The following is a 25,363-nucleotide window of genomic DNA, read 5'->3' on the forward strand; positions in this document are numbered from 1 at the left end:
AACGGAGCATAATGTTAACGGTGTTAACATGGGTTCAACAGGCCACCGAACCAGCGGCTATCAGCGGTGACAGTTTTTGATGTCTTCACACCAGCTTTTGTGGGTTATTTTTTCAGAGAAAAGATGATGAAAGGGGATGACAATGGTTTAATTAAAGACTATAGAGTGTTTAAGGGGAAGATTGCTTGCCGAGAGGGTAAACTCAAGGGTGACAAGAGAAGAAGCAGAGCTAATGGGGATCAAGGTTTGTTACTCTTTCAGTCATTTGGATGTTGATAACTTTATTCTGTAATGGGTGTGGCTGTAGATTCTTGTGATTGCTAGGTTTTGTTAATCTCTCTATGTTTTTTAATTTCCACATCATTTTCAAACTCTTGGTCTTGGATGCGTCAGCTGATAGAACTAGAGAGGCGAATAAGAGCAGAGATCATATCTAGGAACTGAGCTGAAAGAAAACTGAAACTACTTACCAAAAAGCTTGAATCTCTGAAACATCCGCATGTTCTAGACTGGTCAAGTTCATCAGAAAAGAGTGAAGATTCGCGTAGTTCATCCCACAACCTCATCTGGACGCAAGGATCCTGACCCCATAAAATGTGGCTGCATAGAAGAAGAAGAAAGGAATGCAAAATATCCATCAACTCAAGAAGGTCCCAGAAGTGATGATGTTTCAAAAGACAATGTTTCCATCGATAATACACTAGCGTTAGTTCCAGTGAGTACGTCGTCAGCTCTGATTCACATATAATTAACGTCAGTGTTGGCGATGTTCTTGCTGCTCTAGAACATGCCAGAGAGCACCTTCAGAATTCAATAAGGAGTTGTTGTATGTAGTAGTCTGGTAGAAGAGCGTAAGAGACAAAATTCCTTCTTTCTATGGTCTTGCTTAATTTTGGTAGTGGTGGTGGTGGAGAGAGAGGCCAGGAGCCAAACCAGTTTATTCTTTCCTTGTCGAAGAAGAAGAATGGAGAGGAGAAGAAGAAGAAGAAGAGAAGAGTACCACGGGTTTTCCTCGTTGCCGCCGGAGGTCTTTTTATCGCCGTCGATAAACCGCCGGAGCTCTGACTCCGTCGATGGAGGAAGGGTTTAATATATGGGTAGGGTTCGATGGAAGGAGCTCTCTAGGAACACAAAATCGAAGAAACGAAGGTTAAAAACCCTTCTGCGAATAAGGATAAATTGGGTATTTTTGAAAATTATAACAGCATTTGAATGGTTTATGACGAAATATTAATATTATTCAATTGTCAAAAACATGGATAGCAGGGTAGCGTTAGTTACTTTTTAGGGTACATTTGGTCAATTAACTAAAACACAAGGGTAATTTAAGAAATTTACCCTTTTCTTTTCCTGTTTTATGAAACTCTGTTCGGTCGAATACTCAATACGACTAGCCGCAGAGTCGCAGACCTCTCACCCCAATGCGACTTGGGTTCTACACGACGTGGGTAAGTGAACGATCAAGCTAGTGAGGCGATGGGTTTGGGAGCATTGAGGAACGTTTTTCGTCCTCTGGCGAGAACGGTCCTATCTCGCAGACTGTTGCAATTTCCGGTTATTTCTTGTACCCCCGCTACTCCGGCGATCAAGTCCCGGTGGATTTTCGGATCGATTCAGCAGCACACGACATGGATTTCGAGGTCGAATGATCTCCATAGCTTAACAGACACTCGATTCCCGAAGAGAAGACCTAGTGATAAACCTCGAAGGAAAAGAGCCAGCTTAAGACCTCCAGGTTTGTATCCGAACACATACACTTAGAAAGTGGTTAGAAGCTGCCCTTTTCTTATTGGACCATGGCGTATAAATCTCTCAAATTTGGTCTTTATTTATTTTAAATACTGCAGGTCCATATGCCTGGGTTCAGTACACTCCTGGTGAGCCAATACCTGTAAGCAGGCCTAATGAAGGAAGTGTCAAGGGAAGGAATCAGAAAAAACGCATGAGGCTGAGGAGAGCGTTTATATTGGTATTGCTTCTCAAACGCCTTGCAGTTTATATTCTGACGCCCAGGAACTGAGTTCAATTCATTTAATTGCCATTATCTATTATCGCTTTCATTCACACAAGCATACTCTGTCTGTACCCCTTGTTGTAAGCAAGCCCCAATTGACTTTGAGTCATTTGCTGGTGTGGAATCTGGAATGCATTCAACGACAATAATGTGTTGATATATGATATAAAAAGGGGTTGGGGGTTATTTGTGCTTACTCATTCATCATGGATCGCATAAGAAGCACAATACTTGTGGAGTTTTTATGCTTACAAGTGCAGAAAATTCGCACTTTTAATGACTATTTTTGGATGTGAGATTCATTGGATTTTGGTCCTTCCCAAGTTCAGGGGCATGCGGAGAAATGCATTTTGGAGAGCGTTTTTTTTTTTAATCACATTTGGGCTTGTCGATTGTCTTGTATTAGACAGTTAAGCACTTGTGTTTTGCATATTTGGAAGGATACTATTTCGTACATAATGTGTTATGGTAATGCCTTGTGGATTTTTTGCATCTCTCTTCTTTTCTGACAACAAATATCTTGCTTCCCATTATTCATAGAAAAAGGAATTTTGTAATTAAAATTGTTAGATACACACGAAATTGTCTTATACAAATACGAATAAAAAGACTTGTGCAAACTTCACTATTTAGTTTATAGATATTTGTTTAAACCATGCTGCTTAGGAAAACTTATTAAATATTAATCTTATCACATTGCCAGCAAAGGATTGAAGACCAAGAGATAATTCAATGTGACCTCTTACAGTACTTTGGTTCAATAATTCATAACGAAGGAGAGATAGAAGAGGATGTCATCCATAGAATTAAAGCAGGATTGGTAAAATGGAGGTTTGCATCTAGGGGTATTCACAGTTCGGTTTGGAGAAGATCTCAGATCAAACCAGTAAATTACTGTTTGAGAAATTCTCAAACCATATCAAACAATTATATTGCAGTTTGGTCTAGTTTCTAATATGATTCGGGCAATTCGACTTAGCCCAATTAGAAAGCCCAAATAACATGCATACCTACATAAATAACAAATGTAATTCAAATATCAAATTTAAATGTTAACAAGTGCCACCTATTACTATTATATAAATTACATCCACACTTTCTCAAACATAAGCAACTCATTGGGCATCAAATTACAAGTTAAAAATTGAAACAAGCAACAACAATGTTTAAACATATGCATTGATAAATATACTATTAATAATTCGGTTTAATTTGGTTTACAGTTTGGTCTGCTTTCTAAAATTTAGAAATTCAAACCAAACCAGAAAATTATGGTTTGAGAATTTCTCAGACGAAACCAAACTTTTTTAAGGCCAGATCAGGCCAGACTGCCAACTTCGGTTTGGTTTGGCAATCTAGGCCATATAATGAACACCCCAATGTGCATCCATAGGATGGGAAAAATGGAGGTCTTATATATGAATACCACTTCGGCTGAAAGAAAAATTCTACTATAAAACAGTTGTAAGGTCAGCTATGTTGTATGGAGCAGAGTGTTGGGCAATTAAGAAACAATATGTCCAAAAAATGAGTGTGGTAGAAATGCAAATGCTTAGATGGATGGGTGGTAAAATTGGAAAGGACAGGGTTAAGAATGAAGTCATATTAAGGAACCTAGGAGTAGCTCTAATAGGTAATTAAACGAGAGAAAATAGATTGAGATAGTTTGGTCACATGTATAGAAGACTTTTTGCAGCACCTGTTAGAAAAAAAGTGATCTGTTACAAGTTGAAGAGGCTAGAAGAGCTAGAGGCAGACAAAAAAGGACTTGGGTGGAAGTACTAAGAAATGATTTAAGCACCCATAATTTAATGGTAGATATGAACTGAACAGAATGGAATGATGGAATATGATTCATGTAGCCGACTCATATAGTCGGGACAAGCCGGTATAAGATTTTGATGGGTGCAGCTTTGGGAATCCAGGAAGGTTTCATATTGGAGGGTCTTTAGGAAACAAAAAAGGTTTTGGTAGTCAATTCAGACTCTTTTGGTAATGGGAGCTCCATTTCTGCTGAGCTATCATCCCTAATTTAATGGCTGGGGGTTGACCATTTCTTTAGTTCTGATGTTGGAAATTGAAGGAGATCCTGATTTGTAACTGGATGGATGAAGGCTGAGGAATCAGGTCCTTGATTGTACCTTCTTTTTTTTGAAGGGTAACTATTTCATTCAATCAAAAAGAGAGAGGATGTACAAGAGGACGGGGCTTTACAAAAAAAAGCCCATTCAGAACTCTGGAAAACTGAGAGAGTTTAACGATTTGCAAGAGCAGACGTTTGGAATGCCAAAGGATAAGTGGGATGCATTTTGGAAGACCAAGCATCTCTTTCTTGTGATTGGTTATTTTCACATGGACTTAAAAGGCTCAAAAAAGGAGAAAAAAGAATACCCATCATTGTATTAGTATATAGATATAGATGCGTATTAGTCTAGAGCTGTTACTGTAATTCACTAGTTGATATTTGGGAGGGTGTTATTTTTTGGTGTATCAGGCTAGAACAGTTTCCTAGGGGCTCTCATAAGATGTCCATCAAGGATTGTCAAACTGATTCGTGCTTCTCTGATTTATATCAAGCAGTTTTAGTTTTAATTCCAATATTCAAGAAGCACCAGACGATATGGGTATCTATTCAATCTTCACTGTGGAGGATTTCATTCCTTCATGGCATAGTTGTCAAGGCGTGCGCCTAGGCGACAAGGTGCCCTTGGAGGTTTGCCTCACCTAATCGCCAAGCAATTTTGTATACTTTGTTATAAAATACTATTATATTCTTAATTTTTTTGAGATTGTAATTATAAAATAATCATTTTATGTATTTATATACTAATTTCTTTTTATCATTTTCTTATTTGTTAGGGTTTAATCAACATAAACATTGCTAACTGCTCTATTGAACCTTCAAAGGCTTCAAAACCTGAACCAATAAGTAAGGAAGAACTTATCAACACATTTTCTTCTTCGACTTCTTCTTCTTCTTCTTCCACCTTTTCTTTTCTCCATTTCCTATAACAAAAATAGGGGTTCAGCTCCTATATTTTTTGAAATTTCTTTTCTTTTCTTTTTCTTCTCTTGAATATGTTGATTTTCTAGACTTTAACATGAAGTTTATATTTTTCTTATGAAAATTATGGATAATTATTAAGCAGGTATGGTTGTGGAACCTAGGGAACTACCCTAGGATATATGTTTTTACTTAAAAAAAAATCCATCGCCTAGGCATTCATAGGTGCTCACCTAGGCGACTAGGTGACAAAGCACCCCCCCTGTCGCTTAGCCTCACCTTGGCGCCTTGAAAACCATTCTTCATGGTTATCAGGAGAGTACTTCTGCTTTGACACCGACTTCCAAATTACTCATCATGCCTGTTATCTTTTGTTGTTGATGAAAAACTAATTTATACTACTGATGGTGGTTGCTAGAAATTCCTATTGAAGTGGAAGGGCCATTGATAGGAATTGATCCGCACCCTTGAAGACTTATTCTAGAAAGAAGAAGGCCTTACAACAGGTCCTGATATGGCAAAGTGATGGTACTTGGGATTTGGACTGAATTGAACACCAAGGGTATTTTTCTCATTTTGCAATTTTTCTGTAGGATCCAATAATAGGGTTTGGCTGTCTATTTATAGTCTGTTTATGTTTAAAATTTCAGTCATTGCATAAGTAGGATTAGAGTTATTGAGTCTTTTTTGAATTAGGATATGACGGCTTAGTTTGAGTTCTACTAGGATTATTGAGTCTAACAGTTTGACTCCTAGACTATTATGAGTCTAACAATTTGACTCCTAGGATTGTTATGAGTTTAGCGTCTAAAATATGTATGGACGTTTTACACAAAAGACAATGAAGTTTATTGAGTTTTCTTCAGCTTATGCTAATTATGGTGAGTGATTCCCATATCCTAGAGTGATTCTAGGCACCCTGTGAGTGATTCCAGGTATTTTCTCTCTTCTTTCTCTCCCCATTTTCTTTCTTGTTCTTTCAAGAAGCCATTATAGCCATCAACAGCCATAAAATTCTGATCAAATACAACCATTCAACATTCTCTAAGGACTACAATTGAGCTGGTCAGTCCTACATCAGCCATCTATTGTCAGAGCGCACTTTGGTCATGGTTGTGAATTTTTATAATGGATGCATTGTTAAAGATTAAGGATAAAAATACTGAACACCATAGTTCCAAGGATAGAGAACTCAACTCAGATTTAGTCCCAATTAAGGTTCAAAGCATCAATACTCTCAATACACAAAATTTGCATATCAAGAATTTCATTCAACCAAAACTTTTATTTTTTAAGCTTTGTTTTGATCTCTTGTAGTGGAAATGTTACGCCATATACTATCATTTAAAACAATTGAAATCGATCAAAGCTTAATATATAACTTATCAATGACCCTGAAAAATGATATGTATCATATGATATGCACTGATACATTTCAATATTTTGAACCTTGGTCCCAATTGGGGGGGGGGTGATAAGAGCCCCGACAACCCTCACATCATGTACTATCATTTAAAGCAATTGGAATCAATCAAATCTTAATATATAGCATTGGATTGGTTCTTGAATTAATTTTGTGTTGTTTTGTTTATTGGCAACAAGTTTAAGGTTTTGGCTTTGTTTTTTATTATTACATGGTATAATTCTTTCAAATAGGGGGGGGGGGTGATAAGAGCCCCAACAACCCTCACATCATGTACCATCATTTAAAGCAATTGGAATCAATCAAATCTTAATATATAGCATTGGATTGGTTCTTGAATTAATTTTGTGTTGTTTTGTTTATTGGCAACAAGTTTAAGGTTTTGGCTTTGTTTTTTATTAATTTTTAAAATCTCTATAAGGTCCAATTATGGGGTTGGGTTATTAAGTCCTCTCTTCTGGCTGTGGATTTTTTTGATGGTCAACTACAGATATGTTGTTAAAGATTAACGAGCAGAGAATCAAGCACCATAGTTCCAGGGTTGGAGAATTCAACTTAACTGAACCTAGCTCATCTTTGGTGCCAACTATTTTTGGTTTGCTACAGAAGACAACTCAATCTGGACACATATGAGCAGTACCATCCCTTTAACTCCACAGTGTCTATTTCTTTCAAGTTGGGAGAGATGATAGATACCATAACAACCCTAAATACCGTAAAAAAACAACCCTAGACCCATGGAAGGAGGAAATCTTATCTGACAGCCTTAGTTGGCATGGATTGGTTCTTCAATTAATTTTGTTTCCTTAATGGACAAGGGTTTCTTTTGTTGTTATTTTTTGTATCCATGGGGTCAAACCATGGGTTTAGGGAGTTCGGATCTGCTCCTCACAGAGTGTGCCTCACACTGACCTCACAGCATGTTTCAGCCATGCACTTGGAACATCTCCTTATGAATAAAAATTTACAAGCACGGAGATGTTCCAAATGCACGGCCAAAACATGATGTGAGGCCGGTGTGAGGCACGCTTTGTGAGGAGAAGATCCGAACTCAGGTTTAGGTTATGAAGTCCTTTCTGTTTATTTAAGTTCATAGTTATTGTGTTGTGGGTCCTTAGAGGGTTTTATGTGCTTCATCTAAGAACTGAAGTTACCAGCCAGGCATGGTAGTTTGATTTGTGAAAATTCTTTGCATCTGCTAATCTCCTGCAGGTTTGTGACTGCAATTTGGGAGCATTTCCTCTTGTTTTTTGCGTGTAGGTGGAGGCCACTAGTTCATCTGAGACAACTGTTTGATGCTTCCTTTACTCCATCAACAAAGAGAGGAAGGATGCTGTGGAGGTGTGCAAGGGAAGCTATATTATGATGTGTTTGGGAAAAAGAGGACAATCACATTTTTAAATGATAAAGAAATTGGTCTAAGGGTAACCATTGATAACATTGCCATTAAAGTGGCTTATTGGGTTAGTACCGAGGATCTGTTTTCTGTATTCAAGACTGAGGACATTATAAGAAAATGGATGTGGCCAATTCTGCTCCAATAGGTCAAGAATACAAGCGGACTGACAACCACCACACTTTCCATTTGTCAGTCTGAATTTTGGTAGGTGCAGCTTAGGCAATCCAGGGCCATCTGGGATAGGAGAGGTAAGTTGTCTTAAAAGGTTTAAAAAAGTCCAAAGAAATGGGGTTTAACAAGCTAATTTTAGAAGGGGACTTCAAAGTCATAACAGGCTGGTTAGGAAGTAATGAGGAGGGGCCATAGAAGCACAGATATGAAATCAGAGAAGCAAAAGAGATACTAAAATGAATTGGGAGCTTCCATTCAATGAACACCGAGGTCTGCTAATAGTCTTGTAGATGGGATGGCAAAACAGAGAGTGACAAGGAATTCAATGTATTGGGGAATAGTACACTAAGGGGGAAATTGCATGTGATACCGATTGATACAATGATGGGTTGGCTGAGGCTGACCATCCATTCACTTATACGTAGTCAAATCTTTTCCGATTAATAAATTTTTCACTGTTTTCGGCAACTAAAGGGATTCAGGCCTCACAGTTGGGGGCTAGACTGAATTCTAGCAACTTTTGGGATTTGTAATCCGGGGGTTGTAGTGGTTGGACCCTGTCAAGGTTTTCCTTGGGGGATCCCTTTGTATCTTATTTCAAGGTTAGTAAAATTTTACCTTACATTTTCTAGAAAAAAATCACTGTTATCGATCCAAAAAACAAACATGGTAGTTTGGTTTCTTTATCTAAGTGGTGTCAGCAGCATCATATAATATATAATATAGGTTGGAGTTTTCATGATATTGGAAGATTATGACTTTTGGCTGTTTCCCCATATGGTTGGAATAAGTCTTGGATGATGACGATGCCTTTTGGCTGTTGCCTATTGCTTAATGGATTTCCAAGCCCGAGTGATTTGTAGGAACCTTAGAATGATGCTAGATCTTTTTCTTCTCTTTATTTCCATTACTCTCTTTGCTGCTTACTCCTGGGATCTGATACAGCAAAAGGAGCACATTTTCAGCTGTTTCTGTGGCATCATCTTTATTTATTCTTCCCCACTTTCCCAAAGCCTAAAATAGTTTCTACAAATTTCCTATAGCAAGGGAGAGTGAGGTTTAGTGCCATACCTTAAGGCTTGTGCCTCTGTGTGTATGGAATACTATAGATGCCCCGGTGTTTCATTTCAATCCACCTAGTAAAACACTGGCCATGATCACTTGGTGATTGATTTAGGTATTGCTTACATCAGTATGCTTCACTTACCGTGCCTCTATTCACTATAAACTTATATCAATACTGCCAGCAATATTTTGGTTAACTCCACTTTGGTTTAGTGTTATACCTTCAGGCTTGCGTTTCTTGTGCATGGTATACTTTAGATACCCCATTGTTTCACTTCAATCCACCTAGTAAAACACTGGCCATCATCATTTGTGATTGGTTTAGGAATTGCTTACATCAGGATGCTTCACTTATTGTCCATTCACTATAAATTTATATCAATACTGCCAGCAATATTTTGGTAACTCCACTTCCACTTCATCATATTCTATGGATTTCCCTGTATGCATCCTGCTATCTATTTGCTATGTATTTGCTTTCTTTTTCTTTCTTTTCTTTTTTTATTGAACATGATGCATTATCCTTGCTTGTTTGTAGTTGTATTGTTTTCCTACAAATTCTTTCCAAGTTAGAGCTTTTCTTTACATGTTTTTTTTTTGGAACTTACATTTTCCTGTATGATAGTCGGAGGCAAAGAAAAGAAAAGCCCAGTTGCAAGAAGCCAAAAGGAAGAAAAATATCAAGAAGATAGAGCGTAAGATGGCAGCAGTTGCAAGAGAAAGAGCATGGTCTCAGAGATTAGCAGAGCTGCAGCAACTTGAGGAAGAGAAGAAAAACTCCATGGCTTGATTTACTAGGTCAGAAGAGGCCCATTAGTGAATGGTGATGCTGCAATCCTATGGCCCGACTTTTATTGGTTTTAATTGAATGTCAAATCTAACTTTGCTTGGTTAGTAGACTTAAATTTGTCATAAGGTCCATATGATTTTGTTTTATTCTTTGGTATTCCAGTTCACCTTTTTTCTGAGAAAGTTGCCATGTTGGGTAGTATTTCATTTTTTTTTTATCAATTTGGGTAGTATTTCATTTCTTCCAAGAACTTGTTACAGCTTTGGTTATTTCTATTGGTAATTAAAAAAGTTATGTTATCTCTGTTAGTATATGACTGGTCCACATCAAGTAGTATATTGAAATGGTTTTCTATAATGGAAAAAGAAATTGCATCAATATTTGAATTCGATACATTCCACTTGTTTATCCTTTGTCTGTCTTGGTCTGGTTTTGACTGCATTTCTTAGTGCTGTACAATTGATACTAGCTGGTGAAATTGTTGCCATCTAGAAAAGACTTTTTTTATTTTATTTTATTTTTTGGTAAAGCATTGTCTATAGTAGAGGTGTAAATGGGGCTGTGCTGGGCCGGCACAGCACGGCCAGCAGGCTGAGTTGGACTGTGCTTCCCTCCCCTAAGATATTTTGGGGGGTTGGCTTGGCATGGCCCATGGCATGACGAGCTGAGCCTTGGACCAAGCCTTTTTTTTTTTTAATTTTTGAAAAATAATGAAGAGTTAACATAAACTAATATATATAAAAAATTTAAAAAGATCTTAAAATTTTATTTTATATGAATTTTGATGTATACAATTGTTTATATATGCAATAATAAAATGAAATAATATAATAAAATTAAAAATAAAATTATATGTGAGCCGTGCCAGGCTGTGGGTGGCACGACCAGATTTACACCTCTAATCTTACCAATCAGTACCTAGAAGAGTTTTTTTTTTTTTAGTCAGTACCTAGAAGAGCTGAACCAATCAGGCAATCAGAAACGTTAACTGACCAGTTGATTGCTTATTTATTTGATAGGTACTATACCTTTTTGCTAACATAGTGGGTCTCCAATACAAGTGACAAATTCTAATCGAATGAAAAGTTTCTTTTCCTTTTCTTCTAATTCCTCAGTAAGCATCTATGTAATGCTGGAAATGTGCTACTTGTGCAGTGTAAATGGACATTAATTAATAATATATCAATATGCTCTGCCACCATCTTGCCACCTTCCTTTTGATAAACCACAACTCACTATTTCAGTAAATGGTTCCCATAATGATCTTTGAGACATTCCTATGGGCAACAGTTTTGTTTTGGTGTATTCCTTGTCATAAAATAGGTTTAATTTGGTTCCTTGAACCATTTCCTAGTGAATTCAGTAATTTCACTCTGTAGATATCCGGCTTCCAGATTTAGCAAGGGTTCTTGGGACTTACAAAAGTTCTATGATGTCCTATAACACCACCATCATCTAAGCCTTGTCCCAGCCATATGGGTTCAGTCTACGTGAATTCTGAGTCGCCATTATGTCCTGTTCAGTGCCACATCCATCTAAGCCTTGTCCCAACTATGCTTTCCATCAGTTCATCACTATGTGCTAAACTCTTTGTTTATTCATGCAATTTATAGAACAGTTTCAAAATATAAGTAAATTAATTCAAACTTGGAGGGTTTGTTTTGCAGAACTCGAGAGGAAGTTCTTGATTTGCGATCTTTTCGGTTTGGCCTTACAAACTTGATCAAAGAGGACTGGGAGCAGAGTGGACTTTGGATTTAGTCCTCGCAAAACTGTCTTCACAGCCTTTTGCAATTGTGCATTGGGAATATTTTCGTACTTATCACTCTGTCATGTTTAAGTAGGATCATAGGAGGTATTTGGAAGCATGGTGTTGCATATCTATTTAGGGTCCGTTTGGTTTGTAATCAGAATCAGAATCAAAATTCTTTAGAATTACAATCGAAATGACCTATTCCCATACTCTGTTTGGTTCAGATAGGAATGAGAATGAAAATTAAAATCAGCAGGAATGAGATTTCATTCTCAAGAAAGAGGCAGAAAATGGGAATGAGATTCCGATTCCGTTCAATCAAACAGTCGGAATCAAAATAATTCATTTCAATTCCGATTCCAGACTAGCCTAATTTAAATTTCTATTATACGTATCACTGGAATTACCGAGGAATACTTGTGGGCCTCATGACTTGTCTAGTGGTTCCAATTACTCTCAGCTCAGGTATCCAAAGGTGGTCATTCTGAATATGCCCAGTTGGAGGGGTTCTGATCTGTATGCTCGTCATTGCTTTTATCCATGCAATTTGCTTTTTTTTGTTAGCAACAAAACAACAAAAGAAACATATATTTTTTATATTTGGTCGATCACTTTTGTTGCTTTACCACCTTTTTACCAAAGTATCAATGAGTTTTCCTCATCTAAGAGAATGGGGGAATTTCTTAATAGGTTAAGGAAGTTTGATTTCTACGTCAAATCAAGTTTTAGGACATCAATTCAATGGGCTGGACCATTAAATTCCATTGGCGTGGTAAGAAGCTTACAAAAATAGTTTCTTTCGTCAAATCTGACAAGTCCTTTGGTTGGGAGACATATATAATAGATGGCAGTCTGTTTCCATTTGTATAATCCGAATTGCCTCATGGAATGGGGAACAATAACTCATCTACATTCAAGGGCACAAAATTCCATATACCAATTAATTCCATACTCCATAATGAACTAGCAGAGGGTACATGCTATGCGTGGGTCTATTTAATTTCCATGCAGTATTTCGTGTTTTTTTTTTTTTAAAGAAAAGAATAGCAAATAAATGCTCAAAATACAAGACTGTAATTCCTAAGGTTGCATTATTGTATGGTTTCTCTACCTTTTCCTTCAAACTAAATACAGGCTGACTAATGCTTGGCTCTTACCAATTGAAAGTGAGAGAATAGAAGCAAGTTCAATTGGACAATTTTGTCATGATTCACAAAAATAGAAAAATAAAAGGAGAAAAAATTATGTTAATATTAGCCTTACGAAACAAATGGAAAACAATTATTGAGATAGAGAAGGGAGGAAACATGGGGTGAAAGGTTAGGTTCAATAGTTAGAATCATTTTAAGTTGTGCTTGGTATCGTCGCTGTTTCTAAATGAAATATTTTGAGTTGGTTAATATAAATTTGTGAGTGAGATATTATGGATTTGATCAATACAAATTTTTGAAGGAGATATCAATACAAATTAGCTGTTTTTAAGTGAAACATAAAACTTGACACGAAGTGATTCATATGTGATGTGACAATACATATTTTTATTTAAGTCATCAATCTAACAAATATTTTGGAAAAGTACCGACAGGCCTAATGCAGATTTCTAATTTATACTGTAGAGCTATAAACATTTAAAATATAAAAAAACCCCACTCTACACACACCCACCCCAAATGTACTTTGGGCCTAAAATGTTATTCTCCCAAAATATTTAGGACAGAAACAGCAATAGTACCGAAAATAAGCTAAAGTTAATGCAGGACACAAAAAAGAGACAAGTTCAATCATGGGGTATGTCAAACCACTTGTAGTGGGCCACGGTTTGAACCACTGGCTCAGTTTAGAAGGAAGTACAAATACAAATACATACAAAATAATACAAAATGTAAGGTTTTGTAGTTTACATATTTGTATTTGTACTCCTTCCAAACTGAGACATTTGTACAAAAGGAGTACAAATGCAAGTGCAATTAGGTTCACAAGGCTGGAAAGCTACTCGGTTACACAGTTTTGCCAGTTATATATACTTGTCAAAAAAACCAGGACCCGAAGAGTGCAAATACAAATATGTAGACTGGTGCATATTTGTATTTGTAATCTTCCAAAACTGAGCCTTGTGGTTCGGCCATCTCTCTTAAAGCAGTGTCCTATTAGAAAGCTTTCTGCCAGTTTAGATTACAGAGGGTTGTAATAATGCAAACTTGCAAAGTTTCGATATTTTCTTCTCCATTATATTCCAGTAGCTCAGCACTGCACGCACAAATGACAGCTCAACCCGTCCATCTATTGTAGAGTCTTTTGAACTCCTCCATCGCTAGACAATGCCGATGAAATCTGGATTTGGGTGCTTATAATGGACACCAACATGGACGTGGGTGGTTCTGGTTATCTGATATCTCCACGTATTGTCCCATCAAACAACATATATTATAATCAAGACAAGGGATAAGGACGAGCTGGCCTGGAGTTTTCGATTTCGATCTGTTCATTAAATCCAACAATCATCTTGCATTCCATCTGGATTCTGGAGGGAGAAAATGGAGACAGACAATCCAGAAGACAGCGACAAAAGAGATAATACCATTACATCTTCACCTATCATCAGTCCAATTATTTAATTACAGATAATATATATTTGCATACAGCTGGTACGGATTTATGGAGCCAAGGAGGTTTCTCTTCCTGATAAGCCAATAAGCTCAAGCTGCTATCGAACAAATCCTAAGATGAGATGGATGTGACGACGACGGGCAGTTTCCTCTTCATCTTCACTGTCGGAAAGTTGACGATGTAATCTTCCTCAGCCACCCATCTGCGATCGAGCAAGCAACAAGCAGCGATCAGCGATCAGAGAGCTTCTTTATGGGGTACCAGCGAATTCTATAACCAAGTTTATTTATGTACAAAACAAAGATTTACCTGTAGCGGGTGACAAGGTGATGGAGGAAAATGGAGACTTCCAGCCTCGAGAGTTCAAAACCAGGACACAACCTCTGCCCTCCACCAAATGGTGTAAAGCAGTTGTTATAGTTAAAGTTCCCTCCTTTTCTCTGTCAGAATAAAGCAGAGATCACAGCTTGTTACTGAAAACAAAGAAATAAAAACAAGAAAAGCTTACTAACTAAAGCAGAGATCACAGAACTACAACTGGTGCGCCTTCTTAAGTGTAAGTCCCCACTGTTTAATGCCAAAACAGAGCCTCACACATGCCTTCTCAATGTGGATAATATATCTAGCTAAATAGTACAAAGTAAGCAATATTTAAAACAAAGACCTCAACTCCACCCCACATGCATGCCACTCAATTACTTTTCTTAGCTTCTGCATTTTCATGGTGAAAATAAAGTTAAACAAAACCAGATCCGCAGCTTCTTTTCTTCCCCAAGTATACATTTTCAAGGATTGGGAAACTTTGAAATCATGGGTTTCATTCTAATTACAGAAACATGATAATTTCTTCTGAAGATTCTGCCTTTTCATCTAGGTGGTTTTGATTGACAGACAATCTATGTACTCCATCCAACATGCATGCATTAATTCAAAGCCTGTATTAAAACTAAAAGCGTGTCAAAAAGCAAATCAAATGACATGATTTACAAGGTGAAATCCATCCGTGTTTCTGTGCTGCTTTTCTTCGGTAGTGTTCTTTTGTGTGTCAAGTTGTGGAGGGGGCTCCTTTATTATTAATATTCGATTTCCTCTCTAAAGCCTCTTCAAATTAGAAGCTACTCAACCAACACACGCATGCACCCACAATAGTAGAAGTGAATTTACATTGTTGTCATCATTGTTTCCATAATCTGATCCATGGCACCATCAAATCAAGGTAAACGCTCAACCATTGTCGAAGTTACTTTCGATCAAAAACATAATGATTTGATCAACATGGTTTCTTTAATTTCTTGTATTATTCTTGTTGTTTGTTAAATCAAATCACAACTTGGACGTTAAACAATAAAAAATCTATTTGGGGACCTCACCTAACATTTAAGGTTTCTTGACATCGTTTTAGAGCTTGTTTAATCAACTGGTCTAGTTTTTGATCCTTCCTATTGTTCTATCCAAGGTTAGAAATATCGATACATCCGATATGTCTGGTTCTTTCTTTTACTTTATTTTTATATATATTTTTTCAAAATTGGTTTAGGGTGGCCGATTTAAGGCTCCTCCACGCCCTGAACCGGTCAGAACCCCAATACACCTTCTATAGGGACATTTCGGGATACTCCCAACACAAAGATGATAGAACCAAGGATTTGTGTTTATACATACATCAAACCCAATTGGCTTTGCATGAAGGGGGCGTGTTAGAGAAAAAAAAACCCATTCAAGGACCTCACTTGAGGGGCTCTATACAATTCCTATGTTCTCCCTGACTAAGGCTCACCTCCCATCTCCAAGGATCAAATCTGTAAGGGTCCTCATAGTTCTCTTCATTCATGTGAACAGACACAAACGACGCCAATACGCACCATCCTTTGGGAATAAAATAACCTGCAAAAAATAAAAAAAAGACCCATATAACAGAATAAGCCCAAAACAAAAAAAAAAAAAAAAGGAAAGAATGTTTACTAATGGATTACAAAGAACAAACCCTTGATTTCTATGTCCTTCAGAGTTTTTCTCCAAACAGCATTGATGATGTTCGCCATTCTGAGAGTCTCATTAATCACCTATAGATAATAAGACAATTCAAGGACCTAATTCAATTTACGCTAACGAATACAAGAACATTAATATCAATTGCATCTACTTTTGTCTCACATTTTGGGTAAACGGCAATGACATGTAATCAGTCCAAGCATAATCTTCACCCAAATTGGCCTTCCGTCTTTTCAACTCCATGTTCTCCTCCTAATCATTCCCACAAAAATAGAAATAATCACTAAACAGAGGCCAAATCACAATAAGAGACTCAAATGAGGGAATAAAGAGAAACGGGTTTTATAGGATTGCCCCGACCCGCCGGTTCCTGGGTCGGGTCAATGACATTTGTCAGTCTCTCCAGGAAATATTTAGTTATGTTCCTCGGGCAACGATCCACCTAGGAGTCGGAAAACGTAACGTAGATACCTAGATTCATAAGCTCAGATTAGCCACGTGTAAAGTTTATAGCAGGTCTCAGAATGTAGGGCAACCTTCAACGACAATCAACCATCCTTAAAAAGTACATTCTGATTCGATGTTAATTACTGTTCATTAATACTTTCTTACGCAAAGATGGTATGGTACTTTCGTACGCAATGCATCGACACAGCTGTAATTATCTACAAACAAGGCCAACGAAATGCATAGATACATCGAATTGGTGCAACTCTTGGACACCTCGCCATATAGACAAGAGTTGCATACTCGTTGCACACTGACATTTTAATCGTAATCAGAACCCTGAAACCCGTGGGCCGACTGTTTATCATCTAGGTTGGACGGCTGTGATTGACTCAGAAATTTATCTTCATCTTCTTGGGAATCACAACAAGACAGGTGGCACTGGGTCATACGGTGAAAGTCTCACCTATCAATTTATTGGTGGCCCACGTGATCGTGGGATGTGGACACAGTAAAATAGAGATTCTACTTTTTCTTTTTGTTAATAAATGAAAAAATTGACAGCTAGTCAGCTAGTGGTCCAGAGGGGTACTATAAAGAGGTAGTCCTCGCATCTGACAGCCGTCCAATCAAGATCGCACGGCGATGGGGGACGTACTAACCAGACCATACCTCAACGAGGACTCCTCAGTCCTCACATCCTTTTCCATCTCACTCGTGCGTATGTTCTCGTGTTTAATTGAAGAATTGTGCCTTCAAAAGTCAAAACTTTCTCAATGCCTAACGTGGCACCAATCGTATACGTGGCGCACATGCCTTATTTTGGACCCCAGGACATCTATTTCCTAGCCGTTGGATCTGGCAAAGCAAATGAAATGTTGACCGGTTTACCTGTAATTGCCTTAGAGCGAGAGGAGAATCACTAAGGTATTTGATTGCGAGTGTCATCAGCATGGGCACCGAGTCCTCTCCCGGTATCATCATCCCTATAATATTCCCACTGATGAAATCCAACGGTAACCGTTGCTTCTCATCAGCTGCTTCACCAGAGTCACACAACAACACATCTACTGCGTCCATGGGAGGACCTCTCTCGTCTGTGTTCTCCATTTTCATTTTCTTCTCCTCCACAATTCTCCTCACCATCTTCAACAGCCTTTCCTTAGCCTATAATTAATAAAGCCAGAGAGAGAGAGAGAGAGGACAAGTTAACGTCAGTGAACAAAGAAAACTGTTAACAGACCAACCCACTGAAGATCTTAATTGTTACCTTCAATGATTTATACAGTCTGGTTCCCGGTAGCTTAATCGGTAAACAGACCAAACCTTTAATGAATTCTCCAAACTCTCTTCTCAAGAACTGTAAATCTTCGCCTGGGCCAACGCTCATCAATGCTTTAACCAACACTTGGAAAGTAATCTGAGGTAGCGGGAAAAGATTGTTGATCAAACCATTACGAATTCGAAAGAAAACAGTGAAAACGAGAAAAAAAAAAGAATAAAGAGAGACCCACGTTTCTGGTTTGTTCTTGCATGTAAACGAGGTTTCCCTCCTTCCAAGTTCCCAAGGTTTGATCGACAGCCTTCTCTATCTCTCGCGTGATTCGAGCTTTGAGTTGAGGAGACTTAAGGAAGCTTCCTATTAACCCATGCACTCTCTTCTGTAGATTACCGTTCAGTTGAAGTATAGAAGATTTTCCCAGTAATTCGGTGATCGATTTGGGGTAGAAAGGGATGAAGATGCTTCCATTGTTCTGCAAAACCACCTTGTTCACGTCCGGATCAGTGGAAATTATGATGGGTACTCCTAATATGTGAGATCTGAACACCTTCCCATATCTGAGAATGAAGAATTAAGATAAATCGATTGATATTGATGGTGAGAAGCAAATAGCAAGAGCCGATATAATTACAAAACGTCAAAACCCCACAAAACAAAAAATGAAGAAACTTGAATATCTAAATTCCCGTGTCAGAAATCAGAAAAAAGATTCCATATCTGAAGTGGGGAAAATCGGAGCTAAAAGCTGCGCATTTGAATGTAAACCGAAAGAACACGTAAATAAACTTTGGAGAACAGAAAAGGTAAACGACTGAAAGGAGAGACGTGGGTCGGAGTCGGAGATCTTTTTATTTAGGTTACTTCACGTGACATTTTTCTTTCTTAAATTGATTGGAGGCTTGGAGCAAAGAGATGAGGAGAAGAAAAGAACGCCATTTTCAGTGGGAAATTATTCTTTTTGGGAGACAAATTTTCGCCTGTAGAACTAGAAATATATCTATGGCCAGTATTTCTTCTTTATTCTATTTGTCATTCCTTCAGTATTCAAACAAATTGTACAAAAACATATGAAATATGGAGGAGGTAGATACTATAGAAAGAAAATAAAATAAGAAAAACTATCCAGAGAGAGAAAAACCAGCTAAAAGAAGAATGTTTTACCACCACAGTTTTGCAGGAGGAAAACACACTCACACACACAAAAGAAGAAAGGCTTACAGAGCTTTGCGCTTTTCCATGAAGCTAACAGGTCGAGAGGTATAACCGGAGGCGATGAAATCCAGAGTCTCTCCTATTAGAGGCCACCCTGAACTCCCTCTAGGAATCGCAGCCTTGTTCTCTAATCGTTTCTTGCTCTTCCTCTTCCACCAACACCATCCCACAAAACCCACCAAAACCCAAAATCCTAAGACCAGTTTCATTTTCGGAAGCTGCAGCCTCTAATCCTCTTTAACTTATTACGTCAACCCTCGACACTCTTTGATGAGAATCGAAAGAACTAGCTAGCTAGCAAATTAAACACTCTTCTCACAGAAACCCACTAATCCAATTTCTTACTTCATACAATTGTATGAATGGACACCAGCCCAAACTTCCATTACCTTGTATTAGATTCGAAGTTTGATTGCAGAGAGACAATGGGATCCTAAAGCTTTTGCATAAGAAACTAGCTTCTCGCTCCTTTGTCTCTGAAAGATGCAGGTTCGAATTATAGAGAGGGAAGGGAGAAGAGGCGGAGAGTGAATGACAGTGAATGAGAGATTCGGGAGATCTAGAGTATATAACTTTTAATAAATGAGAAAGCTATGATGGAAGCAGCAAATGCGCCACGCTTATTCATTTTGTCTTCACTCCATGCGGTAAAAGAAAGAACATTAAAACTGTGTCTCCCTCAAGATTTTTATGTGATACACTTGCCAAAAAAACGATCTTTAATTTAATTCAATCCCAATCGAGAGAAGCTCGTCGCGTATGGGACGTCCCTACAGTGTTTCAGTTCGTCGGATTGGAACGCAGAAACGTATATCTGATCGTGTGTTGGCATGAATCCTGTGACACATGTAAGAGGAGCGGAGATGGAGGTTTGGAATTGAATCTGGAAATTTAACGAAGAGAGGTAAGACAGTAAGAAGAGTATCGGACTGCAAGCAGACACGTGAGATTGGTTGGTTTCGTGTACAGAAGCAACAGCAGTGAGCCGAAATCGTCAGTCTCTCTCAAACCCATTCCATCGTCCTGTCATCATCACTCTTGGCCACAGACCCCTCTCCTTCTCTCTTCTTTCATGTCATTTATTTTCATTCTAACTCTGGCTCGGTTCCGGTCCGACCTTTTTCTCAGCCTTTTTTTTCTACTTTTAGCATTAACCAACCAACTTCGTCTTGGTCATTTGAGTGTGTCAGTTAGGGGTAATGGGTTAGTCACTGTTGTGTTGGATGCTTCATACTTGTCGCCCAGAAGCCTTTTTAAATTACTTCCATCTCATCTGTTTGATATATTGTCTTAGAGATTGAAGCTAGCTAGCCATTACTGTTGGTTCAATTCTTAATAGTTTTATCGTCAGGTTTGGTTCTATTGTCCAGGGGACAAGCGCGCGGCGATATAAGCCAGCCAGTTTCACAAAAGCAGCTCTGCCCTCTAATAAATTGTTCAGTGCAACAACGCCTCTGAGCCTACCCAAGAAACCATCATTCCAGGCTAGGCGACAAGCTGATTTTCCCACCCAGCCAACAAGTTGGACCAGCCGTAGCCGACCTGGTACGAGTTTGGCACATCTTTGCTTTCTGGGTTTTCATCTTCTCTAAAATATCTTTTCTTCCTGTTGGGCTGGTTTGATAATTGATATCTGATATCCATTCCATTTCGTGTCTATCAGCCATTGGCTCCAAAACCTGATCAAAATCTGGTATTCACTATTCATTATTGCTATCTTAACACTATTGTTAAACGGAAACAGAAAAGAAACAAGAAAAAAAATTGAAGCCAAACGGAGTGATGTGTGAGCTCAACGTTGTTGAATCGAGGGTCCCTCCCTCCATTAATACGATTAAGACCCTGAGATAAGGATGAGTCAACAGACTGAGGCAAACATTCCCAGCTCAGTTCAAAACCCGAATCCATTTGCAATCTGGGTTGAGAATCGAGACATGACTACATGAGAGAGTCAGCGTAGTAGGGAGTACTGGAGTAGCCGCCCTTATCTTTACATGTAAAAAGACGAGTTGAATCGAGACTGGGCCAGACCTTGTAGCCTTCATGGGCAATAAAAACAACGAACCTGAACTGGGGACGGACGCCATGAGGCCTGGGTCCAACTAGAAGCTCCGGTGGGTGGTGGTGGGTCGGGTCAATAATTGCCACACGTGTACTCGTAAAGGCTTGCTCCGGACACGTGGCACGCAGGGTAGTTATTAGCCTTAACCTTAGCCCCAACATGACGCATGACCCATCCCACTCCCCAGTCTCCCCCCCACATTTGGCTTACACGTGTATGTAAGTTGTAACTACCTAGTGTAAAACGAAGCTGAGGCTTGCAGTGAATGGTCACCAGAAGATGATCACCGGGTGTCAGAACTCAGAAGCATCCAATGGTGGATTTGGGCCCACTAGCCCCTCACAGGCCCATTACCTATCCTTTTGTTGGGTCCAACGTGCACTTTTCAGTTTTCATTAATTTTGGTGGGTCTACTCCTCCTCCTCCTCGTGGAAATCCTTCCCTCCATCTCCTCCTCATCAATCTGTTGAGGAGGGAGGCCCATTCCTTGCCACCCATGGTTTTCAGGATCGACCGTTATAATAACAGTTACTAATAGCGATAGACTGTAAAATTAAAAGCAATAAAAGAAAAGAGATAAAAAAAAAAGATACGGTGAGAAACAACTAACAAGTTCCCAACATTCTTTTTTTAATAATTCATTTTTCTTGTTTGGTGAGAAAAGATCCCGTATGGTACGGTTCCACCTAAATCATGAGGCAAAGCACAGATCCTACGTGCGTCATCGTCTCGTTCCCTTATAAGTTACATCAATGTCATATACACGTATAGAGAAATGCTATGCTCAATCTAAAGTCTAAACCACTACGGACCAATAACCACGATAAGGCACATCAGCCTGACAAGTGGGGCCCACATGTACAGAGGGTGATGTGCTGTTTCATGATTGGCCCACGATTAGAACTGTAGATTGATTTGGACTGAACCCGTAGAATGTAGGAGATACCCTGGATTTGGCTAATGGCTACCCATTTTGATTTTTTTTCTTTTCTTTTGATTAGAAAGATACTGTTTCATTCATTCTTCGATTAGTGCTATCCATTTCAAAATTTAGGGTCCAATTGCTTTGTAATTAAAATCAGAATTAAAATTCCTTAAAATGATCTATTTTCATAATCTATTTGATTCAAACATGTTCGTTCTTAAGGAAGAGGAGGAATTGGATATCAGATATTCCAAACCCCTATTCTCACAAACTAAATGGGCCCTTAGATGTTAGACGCAGGATTAGAAAATATAAATCTTTGAATGGGTTATAGGGCAACAATCTACGAGACCGAATCAGCCCCCCACAGCACATCCCCGCCGTGTGGACGTTATGAGGGGCAGTTTTGTGGGGGCTGATTTGAACTCACAATCTACACAAAATAATCAAAGGTACTATAATCTGATTCTAGGCAGAGAGTGTAATCTTGAATGAACTGACTTACAGCCAGGCTAGCTTTACCAAAGGAAATCAATGCCACAGAACAGAAGAGCATGCACCGACCCTCAGTACAAGAAACGGACACACAAAACATCCAACAGTTTCTGTTCAAATCCTCGTCAATTAATGAAAGGATGAACATTAATTTATTGTCTATCCAAACAAACAGATGAGTAATGGATGGCCATTTCTAGTACAAAGGGCGTAATTGGGTGCTCCAATTTGCCCCACATGTTGTTCTTTCGACATGGCATCCATGCATGCATCATCGATATTACAAGTTCTAGGCGTAGTCCCTTCCTTCGGTCATGAAGTGAAAGTGACGCTTGATACAACGACCACACAATGACCAGAGTTTTCTCATTTCTGGTCTAGTCAAGACTAAAGAGCTCCTGGGGGTGTGGCCAGCCATGGCGCTACTCCATGCGCTCATGCTATCTGCCTGCTCCACATGCCACATGCATAGCAATGCTTGGGCCAACCAACATGTGCTGTGCTGGAGCACTGCCCCAATAAGAGTCAGGTTCAAAATTTAGTTACGTATCAGGATCAATACATATCATATTAGTGGTCTTTCGATATATCTCTACAGAGGGTGTTTTGGGGTGTGACCTGGTTTAGGGGTAGATGGGTAATCTCTACAGAGGGTGTTTTGGGGTGTGACTTGGTTTAGGGGTAGATGGATAATCTCTACAGAGGGTGTTTCGGGGTGTGACCTGGTTTAGGGGTAGATGGGTCTTAAATTGATCCCTCTGAATCAGTTAAAGAAGAAAAAAAAAACTACAAAAAACGAGCCAAGATATAAGCCGATATGCCCCAATCGATATATCGACTTGTATTGATATTTTGAACCTTGACAAGAACTATATATGCTCTTAATATTTTAGTAAGTTTGCTAGCTTTTGCTTTTATTTTTTAGGCGCCAAACATATTAGGGCATGTGAAGAGTAAGGGCCAGCTCTGGAACCACCACAAGAACTGAATCCTATAAAGCCAACTTGAATCAGACAAAAGAATTCGAAAGGATCCCATTGTAGGACGGATATCTGGTAATTAGAATTAATATGTGGCATGCATGAAAACTGCTGGAATATCAAATTAATTCTTAGATCTAACTTTCTCCCTCTTGTCCCCTACTAGATATCTGTAAACAGATGGGATCGGGGGTTTGGCTTGGCTAGTTTTACTAGTTTATTGAATATTCCCAAGCCTGAAATGCAATTAATGCACCAATTCCATGGTTATGTCCTTCAAATCATTATCCAACAAATGGAAAGAAAGTTCTGTGGTGTAGAACAGTCTAGCTTTAACTCATTAAAACTCATTAAAGCTAAAACAAAGAAATAATAATTTCTATAAACATATTATCCCTGTATCTTACATTTTCATGTATATAGAAAATTAGCTAGGGAACAGCTTTTGTTAATTATTTCATTATATATACTATTAACTTATATTAAGCAAGTATGTAGCAAATAAATATAACTAAAAAATATAAAGAAAATCACAATAGCTAAAGGGAGGAAGATCTTGCTTTCAAACTGTTGTTTCCTTGTTTTTTTTTTTTCTGAAAAATCAAAATACTTTTCAAGTAGAAATATCTCCCAACAAGTAGAAGTGTGGAACATCTATATCTTAAGGTGCAATGTATACTAATTCAATAATTGTCCTTCAGATCCTTATGGAACAAAGCTGCTGACATGGTATGGTTGTTGCTATGCCATCCAATTACATTCCAAGCACCAGATTTTGATGAAATAGACGCAATATGGAAAAATAAATATATAGAATCATTTGCTGATAGGACTAAGAATCATTTTACATTATGGCATATGGCTTCAAAAAAAATTACATTATGGAAAAAGCTTGGATCTAGAGACAAAGAATCTAGACTAGGACGATCACAGACCCACCTTGAATATTAATGGGGACACAAAATCAGTTTAAATTCTCATTCAATATATGTGGTTTTTAAAGCAAATATTTTGGGGATGGTGCATTAAGCAGATTGGTGAAACTGTGAAAGACATCCGATTATGCCTATTCAGGAGGTGGGAATCCATTTCCTGAAACTTTGCCACGTGGTAAGTTAGATGGGCCTAAGCCCACAATAGGTCCAATGCAGCTGTGCCCCCTGTACCAGAACCGTTGAACCAATCCCTTACATTATCCACTATTGGTTTATGGAATCTATTTGTACTGTGTCATCATAACGAAAGGGGTAGAGCAGTGAATCAGAAAGCTTGAGGTGAGGGTAGGTATTCTCAGACAGCACGGTAGTATCAGATTTGAATGAACAGGCTAGAGGCGGGTAGGTAGTTGGATAAGTGTTGGTTTTATAAAAATTCTACATTTATGCAAATGAGGTGTCGTGGTGTAGTTGGTTTTTGCGGTTTACTCAGATGAACGTGTCAATTAGTGGAGGTTATGGTCGTCGGACCGCCGGCGCCGGAGAGGACATGTCCATGTTGTTGGAATGTGAAAGTGAAACATCCCATCTCGCCGTTGTCTGTTGCTGCAGGCAGCAGCGAGCATTCGGTGCCGTATATTAGAGCATCAGATAGCAGATGCTATTGCTGCCCACCTAAGCCATGGATTGGGGTGAGCTAGTATTTCATGGGCCATGGCTCTGACGTCGAGCTCATTGCATTTGCAGCTCTAGTCTTTTCTTCTCTACGGATCATCAGAATAGTAGCTCCTTGAGCCGAACCTCAAA

The 25,363-nt window shown here is 38.6% G+C and overlaps 2 protein-coding genes across 4 annotated transcripts; one reads left to right on the forward strand and one right to left on the reverse strand.

Annotated features, from left to right (window-relative positions):
- Positions 1-870: 870 nt before the first annotated feature.
- LOC148850784 (protein translocase subunit) lies at positions 871-11,828 on the forward strand. 3 transcript variants are annotated; one of them, XM_088944363.1, is made up of 4 exons: positions 871-1,735; positions 1,848-1,969; positions 9,702-9,899; positions 11,534-11,828. In XM_088944363.1, exons 1-3 carry the CDS (start codon positions 1,477-1,479, stop codon positions 9,864-9,866), a joined length of 546 nt encoding a protein of 181 aa, XP_088800489.1. In that variant the 5' UTR covers positions 871-1,476; the 3' UTR covers positions 9,867-9,899; positions 11,534-11,828. The 3 variants fall into 3 exon arrangements, with proteins under 3 accessions (XP_088800489.1, XP_088800490.1, XP_088800488.1); XM_088944364.1 differs by having other exon boundaries at positions 9,702-9,874; XM_088944362.1 differs by lacking the exon at positions 11,534-11,828 and having other exon boundaries at positions 9,702-10,179.
- A 2,234-nt stretch (positions 11,829-14,062) lies between these two features.
- Positions 14,063-19,941, reverse strand: LOC148850785 (3-epi-6-deoxocathasterone 23-monooxygenase CYP90C1-like). The gene is made up of 9 exons (XM_088944365.1): positions 19,166-19,941; positions 18,180-18,504; positions 17,936-18,085; positions 17,557-17,832; positions 16,381-16,470; positions 16,211-16,289; positions 16,004-16,110; positions 14,536-14,666; positions 14,063-14,428 (listed from the first exon to the last, which is right to left on the reverse strand). The coding sequence occupies exons 1-9, from the start codon at positions 19,366-19,368 to the stop codon at positions 14,338-14,340; spliced, it is 1,452 nt and encodes a 483-aa protein (XP_088800491.1). The 5' UTR covers positions 19,369-19,941; the 3' UTR covers positions 14,063-14,337.
- Between the last annotated feature and the right edge of the window lie 5,422 nt (positions 19,942-25,363).

Source organism: Nelumbo lutea, chromosome 5 (genome assembly GCF_056320005.1).
Source record: "Nelumbo lutea isolate HS-2025 chromosome 5, American lotus-T2T, whole genome shotgun sequence".
NCBI lineage: Eukaryota > Viridiplantae > Streptophyta > Magnoliopsida > Proteales > Nelumbonaceae > Nelumbo > Nelumbo lutea.

Bases quoted from the DNA above. Each gene is read 5' to 3' on its own strand.
- LOC148850784 (XM_088944363.1), top strand. From the start codon at position 1,477: ATGGGTTTGGGAGCATTGAGGAACGTTTTTCGTCCTCTGGCGAGAACG. The intron at 1,736-1,847 runs GTTTGTATCCGA...TAAATACTGCAG, and splicing joins AGCCAGCTTAAGACCTCCAG to GTCCATATGCCTGGGTTCAG. The intron at 1,970-9,701 runs GTATTGCTTCTC...CCTGTATGATAG, and splicing joins TGAGGAGAGCGTTTATATTG to TCGGAGGCAAAGAAAAGAAA.
- LOC148850785 (XM_088944365.1), bottom strand. From the start codon at position 19,368: ATGAAACTGGTCTTAGGATTTTGGGTTTTGGTGGGTTTTGTGGGATGG. The intron at 18,505-19,165 runs GTAAGCCTTTCT...CTTCATTCTCAG, and splicing joins ATGGAAAAGCGCAAAGCTCT to ATATGGGAAGGTGTTCAGAT. The intron at 16,111-16,210 runs GTTTGTTCTTTG...TATTTTTTGCAG, and splicing joins GAAGGACATAGAAATCAAGG to GTTATTTTATTCCCAAAGGA.